We start from the raw sequence: 24,660 nt of genomic DNA, 5'->3' as shown, positions 1-24,660 counted from the left end.
TGTTTCTATTCCAGGAAACTAGAGCAGGGGGCAGGGGGCACTGCACCTGGGGTTCATTTGTTCCTGGCCACTGTCTTCTGGATTACTTTTCAGGCTCCACAGACCCAGAAGTTCAGAGGAAGTGGGCTGTGGGGAACAGGATGATCTGCCACCTGCAACAGCTTTGGGGAGGCAGAAGGGAGGAAAGGTGGGAAGCAGTGGAATTGCTTGGATTTTTTTATACTTCTGGTTTTTATTTTGGAAAAGCTGTGCAGAAAAAAATTCAACAAAATGTTGCTGTGACAAGTAAAAATCAAATCTTAGCATTAAAAAATTCAGATTAACAATTAGCTCGGAAGAGGGGAAGGGGAAGGCCAAGAATGGAGGAAAAGTCAGGCAGACAGCTGGCCTCAGGAACGAAGGCCATTTCCCTGAGCGCTTTGCAGAGGAAGACAGGGTGGTCACAGGCAGTGGCTCCCAAGCTGTCTTTGACAACACTGGTGTCAGCTCTCTGCTGTCCTACTGGACAACTTCCCCAACGAGGCAGCAGGGGTGCTGGGACTCATGTCTCCCAGGACCTTCACCACTCCTTCAGCAGGAAGGGTGTGGTGTGGAGGAGACGGGCAGGCTTGAGGTTGGCTTTGGACCAGGTGCACAGCAAAGGGTAATGAAGGCAGCTTCTTTTCAGGGTAGGCATGTCCAGGCTTTGCCAGCCTCTCCTCTGGGCCCTCTGTACAGTGACACTTCTGTTGAGAGCGTTCCTGGGTACACAAGGACCTGTATAACTCATGAATGGGTGGAGATCCTGGTGGCCTAGGTCACTGACCAGCCTCAGAGGGGTGAGATCAAGGGCTGCCTGATGGGAGTGCCAAGGCTCATCAGCAAAGCTCAGCTGGAAGAGCCTATGATCACCAGTCCTCTACCACTGCTCTTGATGGCCCTCACCCTCCTGAGGGTACCAAGAATGCTTCAGAGACCTTGGGTTCCAGATGTCACTACCTGGACCATTTCTCTCCTGAGCATCCATGATTAGAAGCCTCATCACCAATTTTAGAAAGAGCCTGTTGCACATGGAGGACTCTGGGCCCTGGGGTCAGCAGATCTGCCCATCCTTGGACTGGTACTGAGGACAGTCCTGGACAATCTTACTGCTCTGGGACAGGCTCCAGTCCCCTTCACCGAGCAGCTCTGGGGCCAGGAAGCCAGAGGTGGTAGCGCAGCTCCCGTTCTCTGAATCCACTACATCCTGGTCCTTGCTGTTGCATAGAGGCACTGATTCTAGTTCTGTCCCCACCTCCCTGGAGTTCTGGCTCCGTTGGGGCCAGGAGCAGTGTCCACTCCTGCAACCTTGGATGGAAGCCATGTTCCTCTGGCTTAAGTATACTTCTAGCATGTAATAAATGGTCCAGAAGACAGTGAAGCAGCCCACCAGCACCAGGGTCTAGAGAAAATCCAAACATTGACAGTGTTAGCAACAGGCTCTAGCCTAGAAGCATGAGCCCGGGGAGTCTCTCACTTTTAAGGACCCTTCCCAACCTAACCACTGCTCAAGCCTTTCTCACATACAGGTACTGTCCTCAATGAGGGAGCTAACAGGCTAGGAGTAATGCTAGGGACCCACGTTCCCCAGTTCACCTGCCTAATACCAAGGACCAAATCTCCCAGGATAGCCCTGACAGCTGTAGCTGGAGTTTTGGTCTCTATACCTTGAGTGTGTTAGGGGTAATGATGTAACCATCCTCCTCAGGAATTTTCAGCCCTGGTGGGCAAGGCAGAGTGAAGTCATCATGCAGGTACTTTCCACTCATGGCACTTTCTAACAGACTGAAGGAAAGAAAAGACAAAGACACACTACCAACATGGCACCTATACCATCTGCCCTCTATCTTGTAGTTGAAGAGGGAGGGAAGCCCCAGAGCAGGGAGTACAGGAGTACCCTGGGTTCCTGGCCCATTGTCATTGGTCTAAGCCGAAGCACAGTTGGGGTTCAGAAGATTGGGCTCCCTCGGTGGCACCTCTTCCCCAGCCCTTAGGAGCCGTCTCCCTCTCTCTCCTCTGATGAATGCAGTCATACCTACCTTTGTCTGTCCTTGATGTCTACTGGACTCCACATAGAGCCATACAGGGTCAGCTGCCACTGCCGGAGGATGCCCACTTGGAGCGGTTCATCTCCTAGGGCAGTAAGTGGGTAGCCATGAGCTGTGTACTGTTGGCCATGCATCCCACCCATCCGCCCAAAGGGATTCAGACCACACAGTCTGCCACAGTTTGTGTCCCGCAGACCCCCTCATAGGGCACCCTAGGGACAGAAGAGAAAGGTTGAAGGCATATGGAAAGCAGTGTTTTGCATTTGCCTCCCATACTCTGGGGTTTCATCTGGGATTTTCCTTCAAAGGAAAAAACGTCCTTCTATTAAATTAAAGGTTCAAAAGCTGCCAGTCAAGTGGATACCTAAACTGACTGGAACCAGCTGGGAAGGCTGGGTTCCATTCCAATCTCCATGCTGATACTGCAGATAGTTGGTTTTCTTGCTATTGTAACTCTCACTGCTACCATGATCCTATACAAGTCACTTCAAACCTAAGGACCTCAGTTTTTCTAAAAAGCAAAATGGTGAAAATTTGTCCTGCCCTTACCTGCCTATCAGGGCTGGCCGAAGGATGGTTATATGTGAAAGGGCTTGAAATGTGGTTTCAACAAGGAATATTTGTTGCTATCCTGAGGAAAAATGCATCAGTCACTTCTCCAAGGAATATAGAGGCAGTATAAATGAGCATTTAGGGACATACATGAGGCATTTAGGGACAATGCCTACTTTTAGGATAGGACATACTTCTTGGCATGTGCCATCTTTACCAACAGCAACCCTACCTATATTACCCATGGAACACTTCCTTGTGGGGAGTGTGAAACTCAAGGGGGACATGGTAGTGTAAGACAGGAAGGCTCACCTACATCCCTGATGGCCAGTCTGTAGATGCCTCTTGCTCTTTCCCCCCAACAGCGCACAGTGGAAAAGGTCCAGTCATTGAAGCCATTAGGATCCCTGGGAAAGAGCATAGCAGAACACATGGATGGCTTGGCACAGACAGTTAACCTTACCCCAGAACAGAAACACATAAGGAACTAACTATAAGCATTTGGGAGGGTGCTGTGAGAAGTCCTTAAGTGCCACCCCGTTCTTGGGATCTTGGGGTATGAGAAACTTGTTTCCTTGTGTGTAGTAAAAGAAAACATGGAGAAAGTACAGGCCTGGAAATCCACAGATCTAAGTTTCTTTTCTTTTAGATAAGTCTTGCTATAAAGCCCTAGCTGCTCTTTCTCTTTCTCTTCCACCTTTACAACTTGAGTGCTGGGTTATGGTATATGCTGTTCCTTTTTCCGCCTTGCTAGCCCTTGAGGCTTGCATGCTGAACTAATGTTTACAAGTAAGCCATACTTTCAGCTGTTTGCTTTTGAAACCGGGTCTTTCTAGGCAGCCCAAGCTGGTGTCAAACTCATGGTCCTCCTGTTTTATCAATCTCCCCAGTGCTACAACTACAGCCATACTACTACACTTAGCTTTCCAAAGGGCTAGAGGAACCCATGCAGGAATATAATGCAAGTATGTTATAAACACTTGAAAAAAGCATGGCCCATGGTATCCAGCTGCTAAGGACACTAGTGGTGCAGTGTCTTAGGATAGTATCAGTTTCTTGAGAAAGCCCTTATTATAAAGAAAACTCAGGAGGCTATGGGCAGGTGTACATACGAGTCAAGGCTGCGGGGCGCGCCGATCAAAGACATCATGCCACTGGGACAAAACAGTTTCAGTTCTAAGCTGCCACGTCGTGGGTGAGTGATGGAGACTGTCACTGCCACATGTTCCAGAGTCTTCAGCCCCGACATCTCCAGGTCCATCCTGCTGACTGTAGGAAGTCAGGCTTGGCAGCTGGGAAACCAGCCCATAAGCACTTACGCCCTCATTTCATCCCACCATATACAAAGTACGCATGTACTGAAGCCACATATAAACATCTTTGGTACAATGTAGACTAGCAAATAAAATGCAGTGATGCAGTCAAGTTCCCATCTAGCTTTGGGTCTAGCTAGAAAGACAACACAGCCAAGATGATATAAGTACCCCATCATTCATCCATCTAAAACCCATCCACCACACACCTCCCACATTGCAGGTACAGCATAAGATGTAGGAAATATAAAGAGAAGTGCATATAGTCCCTGCCTTTGTCTGCAAACAGAAAAATGATATGCATAACTCATAACTCATATGGGGCATATTAGATGAGTTGAGGCACACAGCAGTGAGACATGCTGAATAAGGAAATCAACTCAGACTAGCAGAGGACATTCTAGAAGAGGAAATGGCAAATCAGGCAATGGTGGTGCACGCCTTTAATCCCTGCACTCGGGAGGCACAGGCAGGTAGATCTCTGAGTTTAAGGCCATCCTGGTCTACAAGAGCTAGTTCCAGGATAGGCTCCAAAGATATAGAAAAACCCTGCCTCAAAAAACAAAAACAAACAAACAAACAAACAAACAAATAAATGAGAAAGAAACCCTGTCTTGAAAAACCAAAGAAAAAGAAGGGGAAGTGGCACTAAAAGGATAGAGGTAAACAAACGTAAACAAACAATTCTCATGTATGGAAGACAATACATTAATTTACAAAGCTACTAGACAGGATATGCTTCAAAGAAGTCATGCAGAATGAAAAAGCTAATCTTGCCGGGCGGTGGTGGTGCATGCCTTTAATTCCAGCACTTGGGAAGCAGAGGCAGGCAGATCTCTGTGAGTTTGAGCCCAGCCTGGTCTACAGAGCAAGTTCCAGGACAGGCTCCAAAGTTACATAGAGAAACCCTGTCTCGAAAAACCGAAAAATAGAAAAAGCTAATCTCAAAAGAATTTATACTGCATAATTACACTTCTGTAACTCTAAGTAGCACACCTGCAGGGATAGAGAACAGATGTTCTCAGGGGTTCATGAGGCCATAAAGAGGTAACACAAAGGGTCCCATGAGAGCACACTACAGATCCTAACTGTGGCAGTGGTTACAAAAGTAAACACATGATCAATCGCAGAGCTATATACATACAGAATCTCTCTCTCTCTCTCTCTCTCTCTCTCTCTCTCTCTCTCTCTCTCTCTCTCACACACACACACACACACACACACACACACAAATGCTGAATGCATGCAAAACTAACAAGACCGGTCATGTTCTATGGATTGTTCCAATATCAGGTTCTTGGCTTTGATACTGTATTATAATTATATGACATTAACATTGGGGAAAGGTATATGAGATTTACATGCTCATTATTTTGCAACTTTCTACAAATCTATGAGTATTTTAACTAAAAAACTGGGAGACTCAACTGGTGACTAAGAGATTAGACTGCAGTGAGATATAATTCTTCCTAAAGTATCTTTTCCTAAGAGTGACACCTTAATTTTACAGACAAGAAAGACAGAGAGTGAGAAGTATAGGGAAGCTAAGATGAGAAGGGATTTACATTTTGTTTGTTTGCTTTTTCAGACAGAATTTCTCTGTGTAGCCCTTGCTGTCCTGAAACTTGCTCTGTAGACCAGGCTGGCCTCAAACTTAGAGATCTGCCTGCCTCTGCCTCTTGAGTGCTGGGATTAAAGGTGTGCTCCACCACTCCTGGCTGAGTGTCATTTGTTTTTTTTAAATATTTATTTATTTATTATATATACAATATTTTGTGTACATGTATGCCTGCAGGCCAGAAGAGGGCAGCAGACCTCATTACAGATGGTTGTGAGCCACCATGTGGTTGCTGGGAATTGAACTCAGGACCTTTGGAAGAGCAGGCAATGCTCTTAACCGCTGAGCCATCTCTCCAGCCCCTGAGTGTCATTTCTGGTTCACCACTAAGAAACTGATGTCTATAGGAACCACCAAGGTCATAACTTACTTTTCTCTACCCCAAGTCACCCAGCTACTACGAAAGCATACCCCAAGCAGGTTAACTTCAGCATGGTTTAGTGACTGCCATTATGGGCGTGCTTATTATATAAGAAATAAACATTAGTCAAAGTTATGTTAGAAAAGGGATGAACAAAGTAAAAATGAAAGGCGCCCATACTCCTTGAAAGCACTGGTTACTACCCACCTTGCCTCTGGGTACATATTCATCTGTCCTACCATGTCTGGAAGTGGCCCTTCCATTCCTGTTTCCTGGCTTCCTAATATCCTACGGCTTGTTATGCCAACATTGTTTACATCTCTAATTCCCTTTGCTTTCTTGTCCTTTTCATAAAACTTAGGCAAGAGTCAAAACACCAGTCCAGTTATTCACCTCCTTGTGTCTTTCCTCCCACAACAAAAACCAACCATGCATGAGCCCTTTTGCCACTCTTCACTTCCCTCTGCCTACTAGTCAAAAGCATGGGCTCAGGGCTGGAGAGATGGCTCAGTGGTCCAATTCTCAGCACTTACAGAGCTGCTAACAACTATCTAGAACTCCAATCCCAGGGGATTAAGTGCACTCTTCTGGCATCCAAGGGCACCAGGCACACATGAGGAAACAGATATACAAACTAGCAAAGCACTCATACACATAAAAAATTTTATAAACCGACAAAACAAAGAAACAACCAGTTGTAGTCACTTTCTAACATTGAAAACTGAGTTATCTGCTTTATCTATATACTCAGGCTAGTAACAGGACCTGGCCCTAGGGTTATTAGTATAGCTCAAGTGTACAGAACAGCACCTAACAAATACTAAGGCTACAGAAGTATTACATATTATTTCTCCTTCACTATCAGACTTCTTGAGAAAGCTGTCTTTCTGTTTCCTTATTTCTTCCTAATCATCCTCTGCATTTTTCTATCAAAAAGCACAGCATGTATTTTCCTTTTGTGGTACTTGGGTTTGGACCCAAGGCCTGTTGTATGCTAAGTGCTCCACCAAAGCTTTATTCTAAGCCCTTTTTATTGTTCAAGATGGCACCAGATCTAATTATAGATGGTTGTGAGCCACCATGTGGTTGTTGGGAATTAAACTCAAAACTTCTGGAAGAGCAGCCAGGGCTCTTAACCTCTGAGCCATCTCTCCAGCCCCTAATGCTTGACTTTCAGCATTAAAAAAAAAATTATATATATATGTGTGTGTGTGTGTATAAATATATATATTTAAAGATTTTAGAGAATTAAAGTATACCAGGTATCGTGTCACAAACTTTTATTCCCAGGACTTGGGAGGCAGAGGCAGGAGGATGTCTGAGTCTGGAGCCAGTCTGGTCTATAGAATAAGTTCCAGGACAGTCAAGGCTACACACAGAAACCCTGTTTTAAAAAAAGAAAAATAAGTTTATTATATATATGAGTATTTGCCTATAGGTATGTGTACCATATGTATGCCTGGTGCCCATGGAGGCCAAAAGGGAGCACCAGATCCCCTATTTTGAAGTTACAGACTGTTGTGAGCTGCCACATGGGTTCTGGGAGCCAAATCTGAGTTTTTTCAAGGGCAGCAAGCACTCTTAACTACTGAGCTATTTCTCCAACCCCTATTTTATTAATTTTAAATTATGTACATGTTTGTAAGTTGGTATATGAATTTAACTGCCCATGAGTTACAGGAAGCTGTTAAGATGCCTAACATGGGTTCTGGGAAACAAATTCAGGCCCTCTGCAAAAGCAGCACCTGCTCTTAACCACAGAGCCATCTCTTCAACTACTACATAAGTTGCCCAGGGAGGTTGGCTTTGAATGTGCTATGTAACCCACAGGTAATAACTTGTATTATTGCCTCAGCCTTCTGGGATTATACCACCAAGGTCAGTTGCACAGTTTTAAATGTCCTTTGGTTTTAGAGTATTTGTCATGACAAAGAACAATTCCTTATATATTTTCACAATGAATGAATATTTTAAATTATCTTTTTTTTTTTTTTTTTTTTTTTTGGTTTTTCGAGACAGGGTTTTTCTATAGCTTTGGAGCCTGTCCTGGAACTAGCTCTTATAGACCAGGCTGGCCTCGAACTCACAGACATCCGCCTGCCTCTGCCTCCTGAGTGCTGAGATTAAAGGCGTGCACCACCACTGCCCAGCAATATTTTAAATTATCAACACATGGCCAATAGACCTGTTTCATGAATGACTTCCATTTCTTCTCCTTCCAGGGATTCCCCAGGCAGGGATCATTCATTTCACCAGTAAGGATTTCTGTATGTATGTGTAAAATGAGGTCTGGGAGCTATTCCAGTTTTTCCTCAACACCCTTACTCCAGACATTGGGGACCACCCATTTCAAAGACCCTGTAGCCTTCAAGATAAAGTATAGGTGAAAGCTGGGTGGTGGTGGTGCACACCTTTAAACCTAGCATATGGGAGGCAGAGGCAGGCACATGTCTGAGTTCAAAACCAGCCTGGTCTACAAAGTGAGTTCCAGGACAGCCAGGGCTACTCAAAGAACATTGCCTCAAAATAGATAGATAGATAGATAGATAGATAGATAGATAGATAGATAGATAGACAGACAGACAGATAAAAAGTATAGGGGCTAAACCACGGCACATGCAGCACCACCCGACACTCTAGTTTTAGGCCTTCTTTTCCCTTATAGCCTGTATTCCAGCCATCCTGACCTACATGCAGCTCCCTGAAGACACCCTTGACCACATTGCTCCTGCTGCTTTGGTGTCTCTATTCTCACCCTTTCTTCTGGCTAGTATATTGGCAAAACTCACGTCAGTGAGCAGTTTCCTTGAGCCTCCCTGTCTTCACTAGTAGCAGATGGGGTGTCTCTGCTGAGCTCTCAAAGCCCCTACATTGTGTCTATCACAGCACACATGACATGGTACTATTTCTATGTCTACAGGAGGGAGTAGTCTTGTCTTACCTCTGAATCTCTAGAACATAGTGCCAGGTACAAAGCAAGTGTTTTTTTTTGTTTTGTTTTGTTTTGTCTGTCTGTTTGTTTCTGTTTTTCAAGACAGGGTTTCTCTGTTGCTTTAGAGCCTGTCCTGGAACTCACTCTGTAGACCAGGCTGGCCTCGAACTCACAGAGATCGCCTGCCTTGGCCTCCCAAGTGCTAGGATTAAAGGAGTGCGCCCCCACTACCTGGCCTTGATCAGTTTTAACAGCACTAGAAACTTTAAGAAAATGGTCATCTTCTATATCACATATTAAATATATTATTGTCTTTGGCAAGTTTGTTATTTTTCTTTTTTTTCCGTTTTAACCTTTCATCCTCTATCCAGAAAATACCAAGCTCTGTTTGTTTCCATAATCTAGTAGAAGCTATGACATCTCTATCCTTTCTACTTATTTCATGAGGGATCAGAATATGATTTAAATGGAGAAATCATGTGTAGGAAGGAGCTGAAGTCAAACAACACAGCAGCTCTGATGAGGGAGGAAACAATGGTGGTGGTGGTGTACGACAAGAAGTTGTGTAATACGCCAGGCAGTGGTGGCACACGCCTTTAATCCCAGCATTCAGGAGGTAGAGGCAGGTGAATCTCTGTGAGTTTGAGTCCAACCTGGTCTACAGAATGAGTTCCTGAGCAGTCAGGGCTGTTACACAGAGAAACCCTGTCTTGGGGTGGGGGGGGGGGGCGACGTTCAGTTCCTTGGTCACACTAGCTACATTTGAAATGTCCAACTGACTCAATAGCTGCATACATCTGGACATCTCCATTATGGCTAAAAGTTCTTATTAACAATGCTCTGAACCCTTTAGGGTTGTTTCACCTCTTCTGCTACTGTCTGGATGCTCAGCTCCTTCTGCCTGGCTCCATTCCCCTTTTTTTCTGGGATTGCAGGGTCCCTCTTTGCAGCCCTGGCTTGCCTGTAACTCACTATATAAACCAAGATGAACTTGCAGTGATTCTCCTGTCCTCTGACACACGAGTGCTAGGATTACAGACAGGTATCACCATGCTCAGCTTCCCTCTGCCTTTCAAAGTTTGCTTCCAGCCCCAGACCTAGAGTCAGCCTGATCATGCTTGAAGACTATGGCTTGGCTCTAGGGGATAGGGTCTGTGCTATCTATGGCTGTAAGGGTTATAAGATTAATTGTGGCTGTCAGGGATGAGTGTCTGGACCATCTCGGATGTCAGGGGATTGGTGTCTAGACTATTGGTGGCTGAGTTGCTCAATTCAGTACCATGTGAATTTCACTTTTTCAACCACCAGTCAGTCTTCAGGCTTACACCTCCTGTTCTGTTTTGTTCTATTGAGGGTTGAATGTATTCAGGGCAAGAAGTATCTTTCCCTGGCTTTCGGAGTGGGCAGGTAGGTCTGCTTACCACCCTGGTAAAGGACTCCACTAGTCAGACTCCAGGATCTTTACCTCCCTCTTCTGCATCCCGCTGTCTTCACTTCCCTACACCCCACTCTTTCTATCAGAACACCTATCCTTTCTATGTTCTAGTGACCAGCAAGCAATTGCCAGATGCCTTCTAACCTATGGAAAATGTCAGACTTAAGCGGCAACATTCCCTGATAATGAGAAACAGAGGATGACACAGCTGGAGAGGTCTCTAACCCTCCAAGTCTACTTGGTCATCTGATACAAGTGCAGGAAACAGCCCTGGATGGAGTAAAGGTTAAAAGGCTCACGATCCCACAGTGTGTGAGGGCCAGGGGCTTCCCAGAACTACATTCCTGGGTATGTTTTCTGCCCTTCCCAAGACAGCATGCCTTTTACTGAAAAATGTGTTCCCTAGGCCCTAGGTCTCCCTCCATGCACAGGGAAACTGGCAGGAGTGGGATATGCTTAGGGAGAAAGGCATTTGACCTTTCTCACTGAAGCCTCCATGGAAAGAAGCTGCCCCATCCTCCCACCCAAGATCCCTCCTCCTTTGGTCATTCCTTCTCTTAGACACCATGTCTCTGTTTTGAGCACTTTCAAGGGGCACAGGAAAAATAAGGACAGAGTTTTGACATAAGTGAGGCACAACATACCTCAACATTCACAAAAAGTAGCAAATAGCTCTGCTTGTCAAAATTTCTCAAGGGAAAAAAATTGGTCCATGAGGCTAAGGGTAGGAACAACTGGGCAATGTGAACACAGAAAGGCTGGCGTAGAGCTTAATGACAGAGGATGTGTTTAACAAATATGAGGCACTGGGTTCTATCATAAGCACGAAAACAACAGAAACCGTGCAGGCAGAGGGTCACTGAGCAAAACATCTTCATCTAGCTTCCTGTTTCTCTTGGAAGGGTTTCCACCTCTGTGTTCAACATACAACCACATCCCCTGGCTTAGAAGATGCCCTTTACTTCTTCATTAGCGACCTTAGTCATGGAGTAAGAGCAGATGATAGTAGGCAACCCTAACCCAGGGGGCCTATACTTATGCCTGTCTCACTCCTAAGAGACTGCATCTGGTTTTTTCTGGAGGAGCTTGAGAACCAAAGTCTCACATTCCTCTCCTTCATGCTGAGGCCACCAGGCTGGATAGGGCCGTTTGGCAAGATCTTAGCATGAAAGTCAAAGGCACTTCTTTCAACTCCTGCTGAGGCTCCCAGAGCCCCACTCCCATTCTACCCACTGCCTTCCTAGAGCATTGCTCACAGCTCCTTTCTATTAGGAACTCAGGAGAAAGGTCTTGTTAAGCAGCCAGGGGGCCAGCCAACTCAGAAGCAGCAACATGCCCTAAAATGGTCAAAGAAAACTCCACAGGTTTGGCTGCAGCTCAGCTCCTGAAGGAAGGGGGAGAACTGGGCAGGGAGGATGAGCTTAGCATAGCTTCCCCATCACTGGCTTCAAGCCGTGGACCTAAGATTAACCCCTTGTGCCGAAGGCTTACCATTCCATAGCACCTCCAGGAAATGGGGGGACCGAGGAACAGCCTTATTTTCTTTTAGCACGGGGCTGACATAGGAGGCTAAGTAAGGGACAGATGTCCAGATCTATTCAAGGAAAGAGACAGCAATTAACAAACGAAGCTTACTGTAATATTGTAATTCCATTCTTACACCCACCCTCCGCAGATCTTTAAGGTCTAACTCTCCAGCTTTTCTGTCATCCCACCCTTTCACTTGAGGTTCCTTCTGTACCCCAAATGCTCCTGAGAACACCAAGTTAAGGAATCAGAAAATGGCATCCTAGAATGGAAGGGGAGAACTACTGATACCCTGACTATATTCAAGCACTACTTCAGCAGCTTGGGAACTTCTGTATTTCACTGATAAGATGGTTATCGGCCAGGATGAGGGCTACAGTGATCAAGTGCCTGTAAAATGCCAGGCAATGTTTAGGCATCAGGTAGCCTTCCCTTAGTCTCTCTCTGCAGGGTGTCCTGCTGGCCCACGCCTTGTTCACCTTGGCTGCATTGACGAGTCTCCAGGCATTGAGGAGGCCGAAACCATGCTGATGGCTGTGGCTGAAGCCAGCCTCATTGGTGAGCCAGTCTGCATGATGATCCTCATACTGAAAGAACAGAGGTACTGGTGAATCTCTAGCATTGCGGGACTCCCTTCTCTCCATCTGCCTGCCAACAAATTCAGTCCAGACCTTCACACCGAGGTGACTGGGAATGAATAAATTCCCTCAAAAAGAAAGAAAGAAAGAAAGAAAGAAAGAAAGAAAGAAAGAAAGAAAGAAAGAAAGAAAGAAAGAAAAAAGCTGAGATAAAAGATCAAAGCCTCACGATCTCACTACCTGAGTGGCCTGTTTCCTGAAAAGGAGCCAAAAGAACCAGCTCCCAAGTGAGAGTGTCCTGCCAGAGCTCATCTTAGGTAAATGGCCTGAGAAGAAGTGGGATGGGTGGGCTCTGCTCTGTGATACTGATGGTCCTTGCACCCATGCTGTACATTTCTCACCATGAACGTGTTTCATATACCCCACCCAACGTTTGAGACATTCTGAGCCTGGAGTATCCTGACAGTCAAACCCTGGAATGGGGTGGGCTGGGCACTTGCTAGCTAGTTGCCGGCTCTAACCTGGGTGGCTGTGAAGACAATGATGTGCTGGATGTCCCGCCATGTGAGGCAGGGCCGCACCTGCAGCATGAGGGCTATCATGCCAGCCGCCAGAGGAGCTGCAGCAGAGGTCCCTGTGTGGCCTTCTGTGCAGCCAGTGCCCTTCTGAAGGTCCCAGTCAGTGGTCACCTGCAAAGTGGAATAAGATAAGGAATGGGGAGGGGTTAGACACTAGAGAAAGGACAATCCTCCAAACAGGTGGCCATGCCCTTTCAAGAGCTGTAACTTTCCTTATGCACAGAGGGCCAGGCATAGGAGACCCTTAGTCCTCTGGCCTTTGGGATCCCTAGATAGCAGAAACTGAAGAGTGACTTTAGAGGCACAAATGTAGGAAAAGGAAATAGGCATGTGAGATGTGGGTACAGGAGTTTCCTGATTCTTGCTCCTCTAATTCTTTATCATTTCATTCCCAAATTCTCTACCCAACTATCCATAACCCAGCTAGCCAAAGAAGTGGCCAGAGCTGCTACTGGGTCCTAGCTGGAAATGGGACAGTAACTGGTGAGAGCACGTTCCCCAAGAAGATTATTGCAGCCTTGCTAGTTTCAGTATCACCATGCCTTATCTGCCATGCACTATTAGACAACTGGCCAATAGGCCAACCTCAGGACAAGCTGCTTTCCTGTTCTGGTTGGTGTCTTGGTTGGGTTTCTGTGAGCCCTCTTTCCTACTCATGTTTCTCAGACGAGACATGGAAGTCGGAAAAGACAGTATCTATTTGGTATCAAGTTCTTTTCATGTCCCATCATGAAAGCGCATCAAACATTTAGTTGAGCAAGCCCTACTAAACCTGCTCCCTCACATAAAGCCAGTACAGGCTAGAACTTTTTTCTTTCAAACTTCTCTTCTGGGTCAGATACCGGGATGCCAACTTCTGCAAGAGATGCCTTTGCATTTCCAGCCCCCCTTCCCAGCTGTTACAACAGCTGCCAAAAGATGTAATTTTCACTCAGACACTGTGCACTCTCAAAGGAAGGGAAAGACAAGCCAAGTTGTAGTCTTAACGAGAAAGGAAGTCCGGTCGATGCCAGGGAGCAGATTGATTTTTTCCTGTTAAGGAAACAGCCCCACAGTGATAGTCTAGAGTACAGATGTGAAGTCTGTGAACTTGCCCATAATGGCAAGAACATCACACAGCACTAGGAAAAGCTAGGGAAGCTCCCTGGGCAAGAAGCCAGATGTGGGAAGCCTATTCCCCTGGCCCTTACCCTCAGAGGCACAGCTCCATCCAGTTGCCTGGTCACACAAACATGAGGTTGCCAAAGCAAGGGCATTCCAAAGATGGGAACTTGGCTGAATAAACTCACTCTTCAAATCCAGACAAATTATAGTTCAGATGTAAGGTGGGGGTGAGGGTGGGGGTGAGAAACTGCATTGAGTTGGGAGGGCAAAGGCAGGCCATGCTGAGCAACAGTGACTCTGCTATAGAGCCTTCTTAGGTCCCTTGCAGGGGGCAGGAGAGGGCAGGTCCCAGAGCTCTGCTGGGTGGTAAAGAGCAGAGTAAGTTCCTGTCCTTCCTAACACAGGCTAGTAGAACCCAGGCTGCCTGCAAGCACCTTGCTTTTCACTTTTGTCTGCTCCCTTCCCTGGTCTCCCTGGGGTGGGGGTCAACTGGCACAGAGCCTTGGAACATTGTGTTGACCAGAAGTCATTTACTGGCACAACAAACTTTTCATTCTGGAAAATAAACTTGACTCTGTGTGAAGATGAAGCTGCTTAATTCCCAGTGGCCCCAGAGACCTCCCAACTGGCCACTTGCAAAAGCTTACAACCACCTGGCTCCTGCCCAGCTCTGGCCTGGAGTCTTCTGTTCTCACTTGACACTGTTAGTGGCAACAGAGACAACATACAGGGTGCTCTAGGACTGTGGTTAGGAGGCCTGATTTATATAGGCTGGGCTAGTGCCCAGCAGAGGTCCTAGAGTCCTTCAATGGTTGTGTGGGCTACAGAAGTGTGTTCTCAGGCTTTGGCTTTAATCAGAGCTCTAGGGAAGGATGGGGTCACACTGATACAAGCTAGCTCCAACTTCCTATGCTGCGCATCCCTGAGAGGAACAAGGTAGTTAGGATTTATAAAGGGACTGAACAACACTGCACCATGACCTCAGCCCACAAAAAGTAGTAAAAGTCCAAATTCTACCACATGGATCCTAATACCAAGTTAAAAAGTTTAAGATCAAAACCACTAATGCAGGAGGACCAGGAATTCAAGGTCATTCTCAGATATATAGTGAATTCAAGGTGAGCCTAGGTTATATGAGACCCTATCTCAAGAACAGGGTGGAGAGGAAAAAAAAGAAATGTTTTACCAGGTATATCGCATCACACCTGTACTCTCAACATGTGGGAGGCCACAGCAGGAAAATGGCTTGTAAATTCAAGGCCAGTCTGAACTATAGTAGGAATCCCAAGCCAGCCTCGGGTACAGGATGAGCCCTTGTCTTCAAGCACCCTACCACCACCGCATAGATGCCAGAGAGAAACCTTGTAAGAAGGGTCCCCAAAGCACTCACAATGCTCCGAAGCATCTTGTCTCCACCACTGAAGGTAACTGCCAGCATGGAGGCACACTCCTCTGCATAAAAAGGCATCCGTCCCTCCTCATCCACAGCACCTGGCACAAAAAAGTGAGATAGGCGCTCACTTAAGGAGTGACTCCTATGGCTAGCACCATATGGTTTGCCCTGAGTTGAAAGAAGGACCAGTCCTCATCTGCATGTGGGCAGGCAGCCTCAACTGGCAGAGGGAATTCTTGCACCATACCACTCTTCCCACCGGCTTCAGGCAAAATCAGTGGCCTTCTGCCTCTGTACTTAGTCATTTGTTTTCAACATTTACTAAGATCTACTGTGAGCCACATTAAAGACATGTGGAAAAGGCCACATCATGGAAGGGGTAGGAAGGAAGTAGTATGCAGTGGTAGAGAGCAGTGGGGACACTCTCTTGTGATCTAGGGATTCACTACAAGGCTAATGCAAAGGAGCCTATAATCAGGTACAAAGTCAAATAAGGAAATAATAATAAAAATGGAATGACAAACTCTATGATTGGGAGTGTAAGCCAAACGTCCTTAATGCAGGTTAAAGGGTAGCCAGAGGCAGCTTCAAGCCAGTGGCCATGGAAAGAGACCAGAGAGGAGATCAAACCCATCCTAACAGTAGTGGAGACAGGTGGGTGATTTCTGAGGAATGGCTGAACATGTGTCAGAGAAGTTCTGAGAGTGTGCAGGAGCTGGGTTAGTCCTATCTGACTTCCAAGAAATGACCATGGTTATACGTTTAGATAAACAGTGAAGTGAGATGCAAAAATCACCCGCTGCCCCCACCCCCAGTCTCTAGACCACTACCTATGGTGACAGTGTAGATGGAGTTGGCATAGCCGTCATAGTTGCAGTTGTCATTGTGCTGGCCCCCATTACCGCTGGCAACCACAAAGATACTCCCAAAGCCCTGGCGACCAGCCATCACTCCGTGTTGTAAGGCGGCCTGAAGAACAAAAATGTCAGGCTATTAGTCAAGGAGCTAATAAAAAAACCTGTACCTATTGGACCAGGTTTCTTCTCCTCCCACTTCTAGAAAAGGAAAATGGAAAGGGCATTGGGCAAGGGGGAAGGAGATTTAGGCACAGACACAAAGTGGGAGAAAGCTAAGAGTTAAAGAGTATTTGACAAATATATTCTGCTTATCAGATGACAGAGCAGGGCGAGGAGCAGAAACCCAGAGTGAGAGTCAAGAGAAACAAGTTGAAAGCTATTTCATTCCTTCCACTGGTCCCATCCTGAGTAAGGCACACTCTTTCTTGAAAGGATGGATGGCACAGCTATGCTAAATGGTGCAATCTGGGCACTACGAGGGTGAGGTGGGAAGAGGGTTTGACTGGTGTTTCTTCTAGAACTGAATGAAGAGGATGTCAGGTTTCCCAGTCTCTATGCACCTCAGTTACCTTTCCAAGCTGGTGAGGACCATCCACTGTCTTCCCATCATCATCTGGGCCCCAGCTGTTGAAATATGCAAAGGGAAGGGTGGAACCAAATTGGAGCTACCCAGTTAGGGTCTCCCTGCTTTACCAGACCACTCTTCTGCCTGCAGCTTTTACTCTTCTCCCAAGGAACCCCATGATTAAAAGACACATGGTGTCAAGGGTCCATTTTCTTCCAAAGTGAAAAATCAAAGTAAAAAGTTCTTCTTTTATTTAGAAATCTCCCCAATTTAGAATGATTTTATCCTGTCTTCTCTTTCTCAGTCCCAGGAAGCAGAAGGTACATAGTGGAATAGGAGCAGGGTCATTCCTGTGATCTACAGATCTACTACTAGGTTGTAATAGACGATGATTACAGTTGTTCAAATTACATATGCTTTTAAATCTTTTTTTTAATCAAATTTTATGTGTGTGAGTGTATGTACAATGTATGTACAAGCACAACATCTGCACACTGCCTGAGGAGGCCAGGTATCAGAGACCCTCAAACTGGAGTGACAGAGGGTTGTGAACCACCATGTGGGTGCTGGGAACCTAAACCAGGTCCTCTGCAAGAGCATTAAGTGTTCTTAGTCACCAACCCGTCTCTCCAGCTCTAAGTCCCCACCCCCCTTGGTTGTTGTTGAGACAAGTTCTGACTATATAGCCCTGGCTGTCCTAGAACTCATATAGACCAGGCTGGTTCAAATTCAGAGATCCACCTGCCTCTGTTCCTGAGTGCTGGATGTGTTAAAGGTATGTGTTACCATGCCTGGCAAGTTCTTGGTTCCTGAGTATGGCCTATGAGATGTCTCAGCAGTAAAGGTGCTTACTGTGTAAGCCTACTGACTTGAGTTTGATCCCTGGAGCCATATAAAAGTAGAAGGAGAAAACTGTCTACACAAAGTAGTTCTCTGTCTGACCATGGCATGGGCATGCAACCCCTTCCCACTAATAATAAATTAAACTTAATTTAAGAAAGGTATTAGTTATGGGGAAGAATAGGCTCCATCAATAAGAATGGGGGTTCCCACCCTAAGTTCCTCTTATCCAGCCACTTGATCCACAGTCTAAAGCTTCATGTGCAGTTTTGAAGGAGGCATTGAGGTTCAGCCCACTTTCTTCGAAGAGCCTTGTGAGTTTAGACAATGTAGGCATGTTGGGCATTCTGTGTGGCAACCTGATTACTAGAGTAATGAGTGTTTAACACTGAGGACCCGGGGCTGGGGATCTAGATAAATGAGGAAAACAGCCCTATTAGCTGAGTCCAAGCACGAACCCCCTGCTACACCACAGGCAGCCTGTTTTGCTAAGCTTCTGTTGAAGATCTGTCCCACCTACTCCAGGCTCTCACCCTCTCACCTGCAGCTCTCCTTACCTGCAGCTGTAGATGTCATTGATCTGATAGTGCTTGTTGAATGCCACAGCCTCCATACTGTCTGTGAGTGGTCCATCCAGCACTCGGATACCTGGGCATTGAAGAGACACCAGCTCCTGACTAAGAAACTAGAAATAGTACATATTCTCCAAGTGAGCTGCCAGGTGGTAGGGAGGTCTGTGTGGAAGACTTACTTTCCCCTATATGTTTTTTGTACTTTTGTGTGTGCATGTTTCATGGCTAAACATGTGTGGGGGTATAATGTATTAGTGTGCATATGTATATATGTGTGTTTGGAGGCAAAAGGTCTATCTCAGGTATCATTCTTCAAAGCCCTCATTGTTTTTGACACAGGGTCTCTTATTGAGACCCAGGACTTGCCAATTAAGTTAGGCTGGCTGGCCAGTGAACCTAGGGATTCATCTGTCTCTGTCTTCCAGCACTGGAATCATAAAAGTACCCACTCATTTCCAGCGTTTTACACGGGTGCCTGGGATTGAACTCAGGTCCTCATGCTTGCATGACAACATTTCACAGAGCTACATATCAACCCCTCTTTTGTAGTCTGGATCCTTACATAATATATACATATTACTAGTTCAAAAATGTTTTGTTTTTTTAAAGACAGGGTCTCAGAAAGCATGTTTGCCTTAAACTTAATACGTAGCAGCGGATGAACCTGACCCTCCTGCCTCTACTTGCCAAGTTCTGGGATTTTGGCTAGACAAGTATATACCACCATGCCTAGCGTTCAAAGGTGTCTTTTCCCATCATGCTTGAACTCAGATCTAATGATCCTGGGAGGTGGGAAGCACTATATTTCCTCTTAGCTTGGCATGTCACATGACACACCTAGCTTGTGCTTGACACAATAAAGGAATTAAGTGAACAGCACTCATTATCTTTGCTATCCCCATCTAAAATGGAGTTGGCCACATTGTGGTGACAAGGTAAGGACAAGTGGAAATTTCAAAAGGGGCTTGAACCCTGAGGGTTTCTGGCCTCTTCCGTAGTCTCATTTGCAGAGTGCTGAGGCCCCCTGCTGGAGAGCATGAGGGTTACAGCCAGTTGAGGTTGTAGGTTCCCAGGTTTTCACCAGGATTCAGGGGTAGTGCTCATACTTTCCCCCTTGATTCACAAGACAGAGAGGAAAGAACCATAGAACTATCTCCAGCTGGAGACTAGGCTCTCTTGAGAGAATGGAGAGCAGGAGACTGGAAAGTGGGACTCGGAGAGCAGCCTCCATAGATGTGGAGTTGTGGAAGGCCAATTGATGAGAAAGTACTTCACAAAAACAAGAAACACTAGCCGGGCGGTGGTGGCGCACGCCTTTAATCCCAGCACTCGGGAGGCAGAGGCAGGCGGATCTCTGTGAGTTCAAGGCCAGCCTGGTCTACAAGACCTAGTTCCAGGACAGGCTCTAAAAAAGCTGCAGAGAAACCCTGTCTCGAAAAACCAAAAAAAAAAAAAAAAAGGAAACAAGAAACACTAACAGAGCATAGTCAGGTCAAAGGAGTTGGTACAGTGATATGGGCCATAATCAGAAACAGGAAGAAGACTTGAGCAGGTGCAGCTTGGGACCTCCAGCCTAAAACAGGAGCATTTCAACGTTTATCTGTTTTATACTATAAAATAAATACTGTTATTTATTTAAAACTTAAAAGCCCATTTGAAATACCATGGCCCTGAAAAGTCAACAAATTCTTACTCCTTACTGTAGGCTACATTGAGGATGGGAAAAAGAGATTTTCAGAATGGGGAAGAGAACAGAAAATGACCACTGTGTCCTAGGAGCTTCCCAAGGATAGGGGAAGCATGAGTTACCTGCTATTCTGCTCCCATAGGCCACACCCACTGCACAGAAGCTGTTGTTGGGCACAGCTGCAATTTCTCCTGCACACCGGGTCCCATGGTGGTTACCATTCTCCGCATCAGGGTGAGGCATAGGATCTGGGTCATTGGAGTTGAGGTCATAGCTACCCTCTGGGCTCTGAAACATTGAGGGGCCAACAGTGGTCACTTACTGGTTAGAATGGGTCAGTTTCTAAATGTCAGAGAGAACAAGGAACTGGGAATTTGCACTTCTAAGTTAGAGTTAGCAAGTCCATCACCTTGAGCAAACAAGGGTTGAGATAGGAGCCAAGGACACTGGGGAACAACTGAGAAGGGCCAAGGCTTTTAGCAAAGCTCTCTCTTGTCTGTATAGGACTCTGTTCACTGCTTGGGGGAAACCCATGATAAAAAAGATCTCAGATTCTCTAAAAGACACACCTTAGCCAGTTTTCAGAACCTCTGAGGAGAAAGCAGTAGCCTATAAGGCCACTCCCTGCTACCCAGGGAAGGAGCAGTAACAATAGGAAGCAGGAAGTATTGCCTGGAATTGCTCTTGCTATAGACTAAAAGTCACCTTGTGGGCCTTAACTGCCAGCCTGGAAAGCTGACTGAGAAAGGAGAGTGAAAAAACACCACCCACCCTCCACCCTTCCTGGCCAGGATGTTTGGCTTGGCACAGCACTTTCTAGGAAAGGGAACAAAATGGAGGTAACACCAAAGAGAAGGAGTAATGTGGCAGCAGGGGGTCATTCCAGGCCACTCACATAGTTGGGCGCAATGTCCTGGACGGTGTGCTCCACTCCATCGTCCACCACCACCACTGTCACCCCTCGCCCAGTTACATTTCGCTCCCACACACCTGTCACATTGATGTCTCTGCCTGGGCTCCGTCGATTATTCTGTAGGAGAGAAAGAAATCCAGGGACACATAGCTCGGCCCAGAGGGACAAGTTAAAGCTACCCCTTCCCTTGGTTCTACCAAACAAAGACCACAGACCAGTAAGTCAGTGGCGAACAGCGAACAGAGTGCAACAACAGAACGGCACAGAAGAGCCCTGCCCTCCATTCCTTCGTCTCCAAGAAAGTTTGGCATCACTTGTTGGTAACTCGGGGTGAAAAGAGCTAAGTGGTAATTATTATACAATAAGGTTAGCAGTTACCATGTGTAAGGCAGTTTTCTGAGTGCTTCATATACATGCTGCTACACTCTCCATTTTACAGGGGTGCACAGTGGGTGAAGCAGCTCCGCCAAAGGGACAGAAAGCAGAAGGATAAACAGGAGCCCAGGTAGACGAGCCGCAGCAAGCACACACACCCTCAGCATTCCACTGCTCATCATGGCAGACAGCGAAGGTATGGGCTGAGATCAAACTCTATTCTCAGTCCACAGACATGCCCATCAGTCAAAGCATACCAGAGCAGACCCTGTCTACTTGAGCTGTACTTACCAGGTGCCACTGCTGAGGATACTTGGGATCATTGAAGTGGATGCTGCGCTTAGCCCGCTTCAGCAGCCTCTGCTCTGAATGCCAGCGCACAGCTTCATGCCTGGCTAACACAGCCTCTGCCTGCTGCCGTATGGCCTCCACCTCCACGGCTTGCCTGTGCCCAGCTGGCTGGACAAAGAGGTAGTGCCCCTGGAGCTCTCCAATGCGCCCAGCATTCACCAGCCCTGCTGCCTGGGCCACAGCATCTGCCTGTTGAGTCAGACTCTCTTCCTTCCTCTCTCCTTCAAGGCAGTCCAGATGTACGGCCCAGCTTAGCCCCCCTGCACCCAAGGTGTCAAGCCCACCTGCTTCTGACAGGCCCATGACCCAGGGAACCATAAAGAAAAGCCCAGCTAATTCCAGCCAGAGGCAGATGGGCAGGCCCAGGGGGGCATCCAAGTGTGGGACTTTCTGCCTCCCTTTCGGCATCAGAACAGCAGGCTGCAGACAAAGGGAAAGGACATCAGCAAAGAAAGAGGCAGCAACTGCAGGAATCACAGAGTAGCTATGGTCTGTCAGTTACCAATTACATTTGTCACTAATCAAAATGTTAGCCCCAAGCTGGAGTATGAGCCAGGGCTAACCCCAGGGTTAGCTGACCTTCCGCAGCACAATGGACCATCCCTGCTGCCCCAATAGCCTCGCATCATCCAAGTGCTCACGGGTTTCAGGCAGCTCACTCAGGGTATTCAAAGTACACATCACTCCCATGACTGAAAGCATCAGGACCTCACCTCCCTCTTTTATGACAGACTCTTATCATGTAGCTCTGGTTGTCCTGGAACTCAGTATGTAGACCAGGATGGACTCAAATCCCTCTGCTTGGGATTACAGGTATGTGCCACCACACCCGGCTCCATCTCCCTCTTATTTAGAGACAACATAAATCTTTTCCCAAGCTGACTTCTGACTCCACAGGGGCCCCATGCCTACCTGGGCTCTCTGTGAAGCTTAGGTCTTGGTCTGGGTAACCATGTCACATTCATTTTGTGAAAATGGAGGAAAGGTGTCACCTTCACTGTGAGCAGTGCTGACTGGGAACACAAGCTGCAGACCTGTGGGCCCCAAGAATGGAGGGAAAGTGTCCCACTAAAGCCAGCAAGGCAGGAGCTGTAGTGAAGGCCAGGACAGAGCAGTGGGCAATGTTAAGCTTCATCTCAGGGATGTAAAATTAGTCATAGACTGGAAGAGGTCCGTCACAACACGGCCCCATCAATACGAAAACCAGGTACCCCACTTCCTGACCTATCATGTCATTCTCTTCTCATTTGCTTCTCTAAAAGCTCAGCAGGACTTAAAGGCTAGCACCCCATTACCAGGCAACTAGCAATACAGTCCACAGCAACCCAGGCAGGGAAATCAAGCAGAAAACAGAGAATAAAACTTAGCAGGCATACATGCATGTGGGTAACTGCAAGAGTGGGACTGACTGGCAGGAAGTCTCAGCAAGTCGGCTTTTCACTGAGGGCACACCACCCAGAGAACTGCCAAATCAGAACCAGCAAGTGACTGTGGCCATTGTGGGGGAAAGGGACAAGGCTCATGTGGGCTCCTGAGCTCCTGAAGAAGCCACTACTTCTTACTGAGCCCTCCCTGGAGCAGTCTTAGTACCCACACACACTCTCGGATGGGGCCAACTTAGAACATTCTAGAAAACGTACTGTCTTACCAAAGACTCCTTGGAAAGGGAGAGAACTTATGCCACTAAGCATTCTGCTCCCGAAAGTTCCCATTAATGTAACTCATCCCTTTCCCTTGATTTCTCTGTTTCCACTTTTTTACTTTCTTTATATAAACAGTTGAGAACTCACGGTTCTCTTGCTTCTACCTCTCTACTGTTGTGATTACATGTGAGGGCCACCATACCCTTACTTTCCAGGGCAATTCCCTCTTACATCCCTCCTGCCCCTCCGACTGTCCCAGGATAGCTGTCTTCCCCGGCCTTCACAGAAGTAAATCCAGAATCTGCTTAGAGAGCAGCCACTCACCCAGGCAAGCTCCTACAGTCTCTGGAGGTTCCACCACAGATTTCTGCAAAAGAACCCGAGCTTTCCCTGTCGCCCAGGGGCATAGCAGCCCTTATCCTCGGGCTTCTGGGTTCCGAGAGCAGACCCCCTCCCATTCCTCAACTACTAGGCCCATCAAAACAGCATTTAGTTATCAAGGAAGAAGGACATCTCCCCGGTTCAAGATTCTGCTCTTTAACCACTGCCCTTCAAGCCCCTTCACCTTGCTCAAATGAACCAGGGCAAGCAGAGAACGTGGGTTACACAGGCGGCTCCTCCGCAGCAGCCTTGGTTGCTCTGTGCAATGCGCCCCTCTTTCATCAGGACCTATGCTACCCGGAACCTCAGACCCAGAGGCCCCGTCCCTTTGGGGAAGAGCACGCCAGGTCCCAAGGTGCCCTCGGCGCAGCTCCTCCTCCGCATGTGCCGACCGCTCCAGTCCAAGGCCACCCGGATTTCCGCGGTCCAGCCCGCTACACCTACTCTCCAACTCACCCGCAGCAGCCTCCTCCTCCTCCGCCACCGCCGCCTCCCTGCGGAAACTCGCGGCTTCCCGGGAGCCAGAGGAGCCACTGACAGCAACATCACTTCCGCCTGGCGTCGCAGCCAATCAGCGGCTGGGCCTGCGACCTCTCGCCCCGCCGCGAGCCGAGTACCGGGCGCTCTGCCGATGCCCGCCGACCGCTTCCGCCGCAGTCCCGTGCGGGCTGTGCGGGCTTCGGCGCCCCGCGTCCTCCAGTCCTCCGCCACAGAACCCCTCCACCAGAGGGCCTTCGTCCTTCATGGCGTCCTCTGAAAGGACCGTCTCGGTTCCGACCTCTAAACACCCCTCGCGGCTCTTCTCTTCTCCCTCGGACGGCCATGGCCTTGACTCTTCCCCGTAACCTCCTCAGAGCGGCTTCCGCCTCTACCGGGTCGCAGTTTCTCTGGCCCGCGCCCCCTCAGGCTCCTCTGTGTCTCAGGGTTCTCCGGCGGCGTTCCCGCGGCCCGGGCGCTGCTCGTGTCAGCCGCCAGAGGGCGCCGTCGGCGGCGGCGCGCACTCCGCGGGGCCGCTCCTC

The 24,660-nt window shown here is 47.6% G+C and overlaps 1 protein-coding gene across 4 annotated transcripts; it reads right to left on the bottom strand.

Moving 5' to 3' along the window:
* Positions 1-203: 203 nt before the first annotated feature.
* Positions 204-24,565, bottom strand: Pcsk7 (proprotein convertase subtilisin/kexin type 7). Of its 4 annotated transcripts, none has more exons than XM_038322328.1 (17): positions 24,098-24,562; positions 22,530-22,651; positions 21,558-22,037; positions 20,874-21,008; positions 20,101-20,266; positions 18,277-18,367; positions 16,884-16,938; positions 16,288-16,426; positions 15,455-15,555; positions 12,904-13,071; positions 12,284-12,391; positions 11,769-11,871; positions 3,731-3,887; positions 2,931-3,025; positions 2,058-2,151; positions 1,686-1,803; positions 204-1,420 (listed from the first exon to the last, which is right to left on the bottom strand). In XM_038322328.1, the coding sequence occupies exons 3-17, from the start codon at positions 22,023-22,025 to the stop codon at positions 1,073-1,075; spliced, it is 2,346 nt and encodes a 781-aa protein (XP_038178256.1). In that variant the 5' UTR covers positions 22,026-22,037; positions 22,530-22,651; positions 24,098-24,562; the 3' UTR covers positions 204-1,072. The 4 variants fall into 4 exon arrangements, 3 of the variants coding, with proteins under 3 accessions (XP_038178256.1, XP_038178255.1, XP_038178254.1); XM_038322327.2 differs by lacking the exon at positions 24,098-24,562 and adding an exon at positions 23,826-24,091; XM_038322326.2 differs by lacking the exon at positions 24,098-24,562 and adding an exon at positions 23,585-23,814.
* Between the last annotated feature and the right edge of the window lie 95 nt (positions 24,566-24,660).

Source organism: Arvicola amphibius, chromosome 3 (assembly GCF_903992535.2).
Source record: "Arvicola amphibius chromosome 3, mArvAmp1.2, whole genome shotgun sequence".
Taxonomy (NCBI): Eukaryota; Metazoa; Chordata; class Mammalia; order Rodentia; family Cricetidae; genus Arvicola; species Arvicola amphibius.
This window is presented reverse-complemented; position numbering and strand designations above follow the sequence as displayed.

Excerpts from the sequence above, each read along its gene's own strand:
- Pcsk7 (XM_038322328.1), bottom strand. The coding sequence starts at position 22,025 with ATGCCGAAAGGGAGGCAGAAAGTCCCACACTTGGATGCCCCCCTGGGC. Across the intron at positions 20,267-20,873 it reads AGGACATTGCGCCCAACTAT|AGCCCAGAGGGTAGCTATGA; the intron begins GTGAGTGGCCTG and ends TCAATGTTTCAG. Across the intron at positions 12,392-12,903 it reads TTGTCTTCACAGCCACCCAG|TATGAGGATCATCATGCAGA; the intron begins GTTAGAGCCGGC and ends CTGTTCTTTCAG.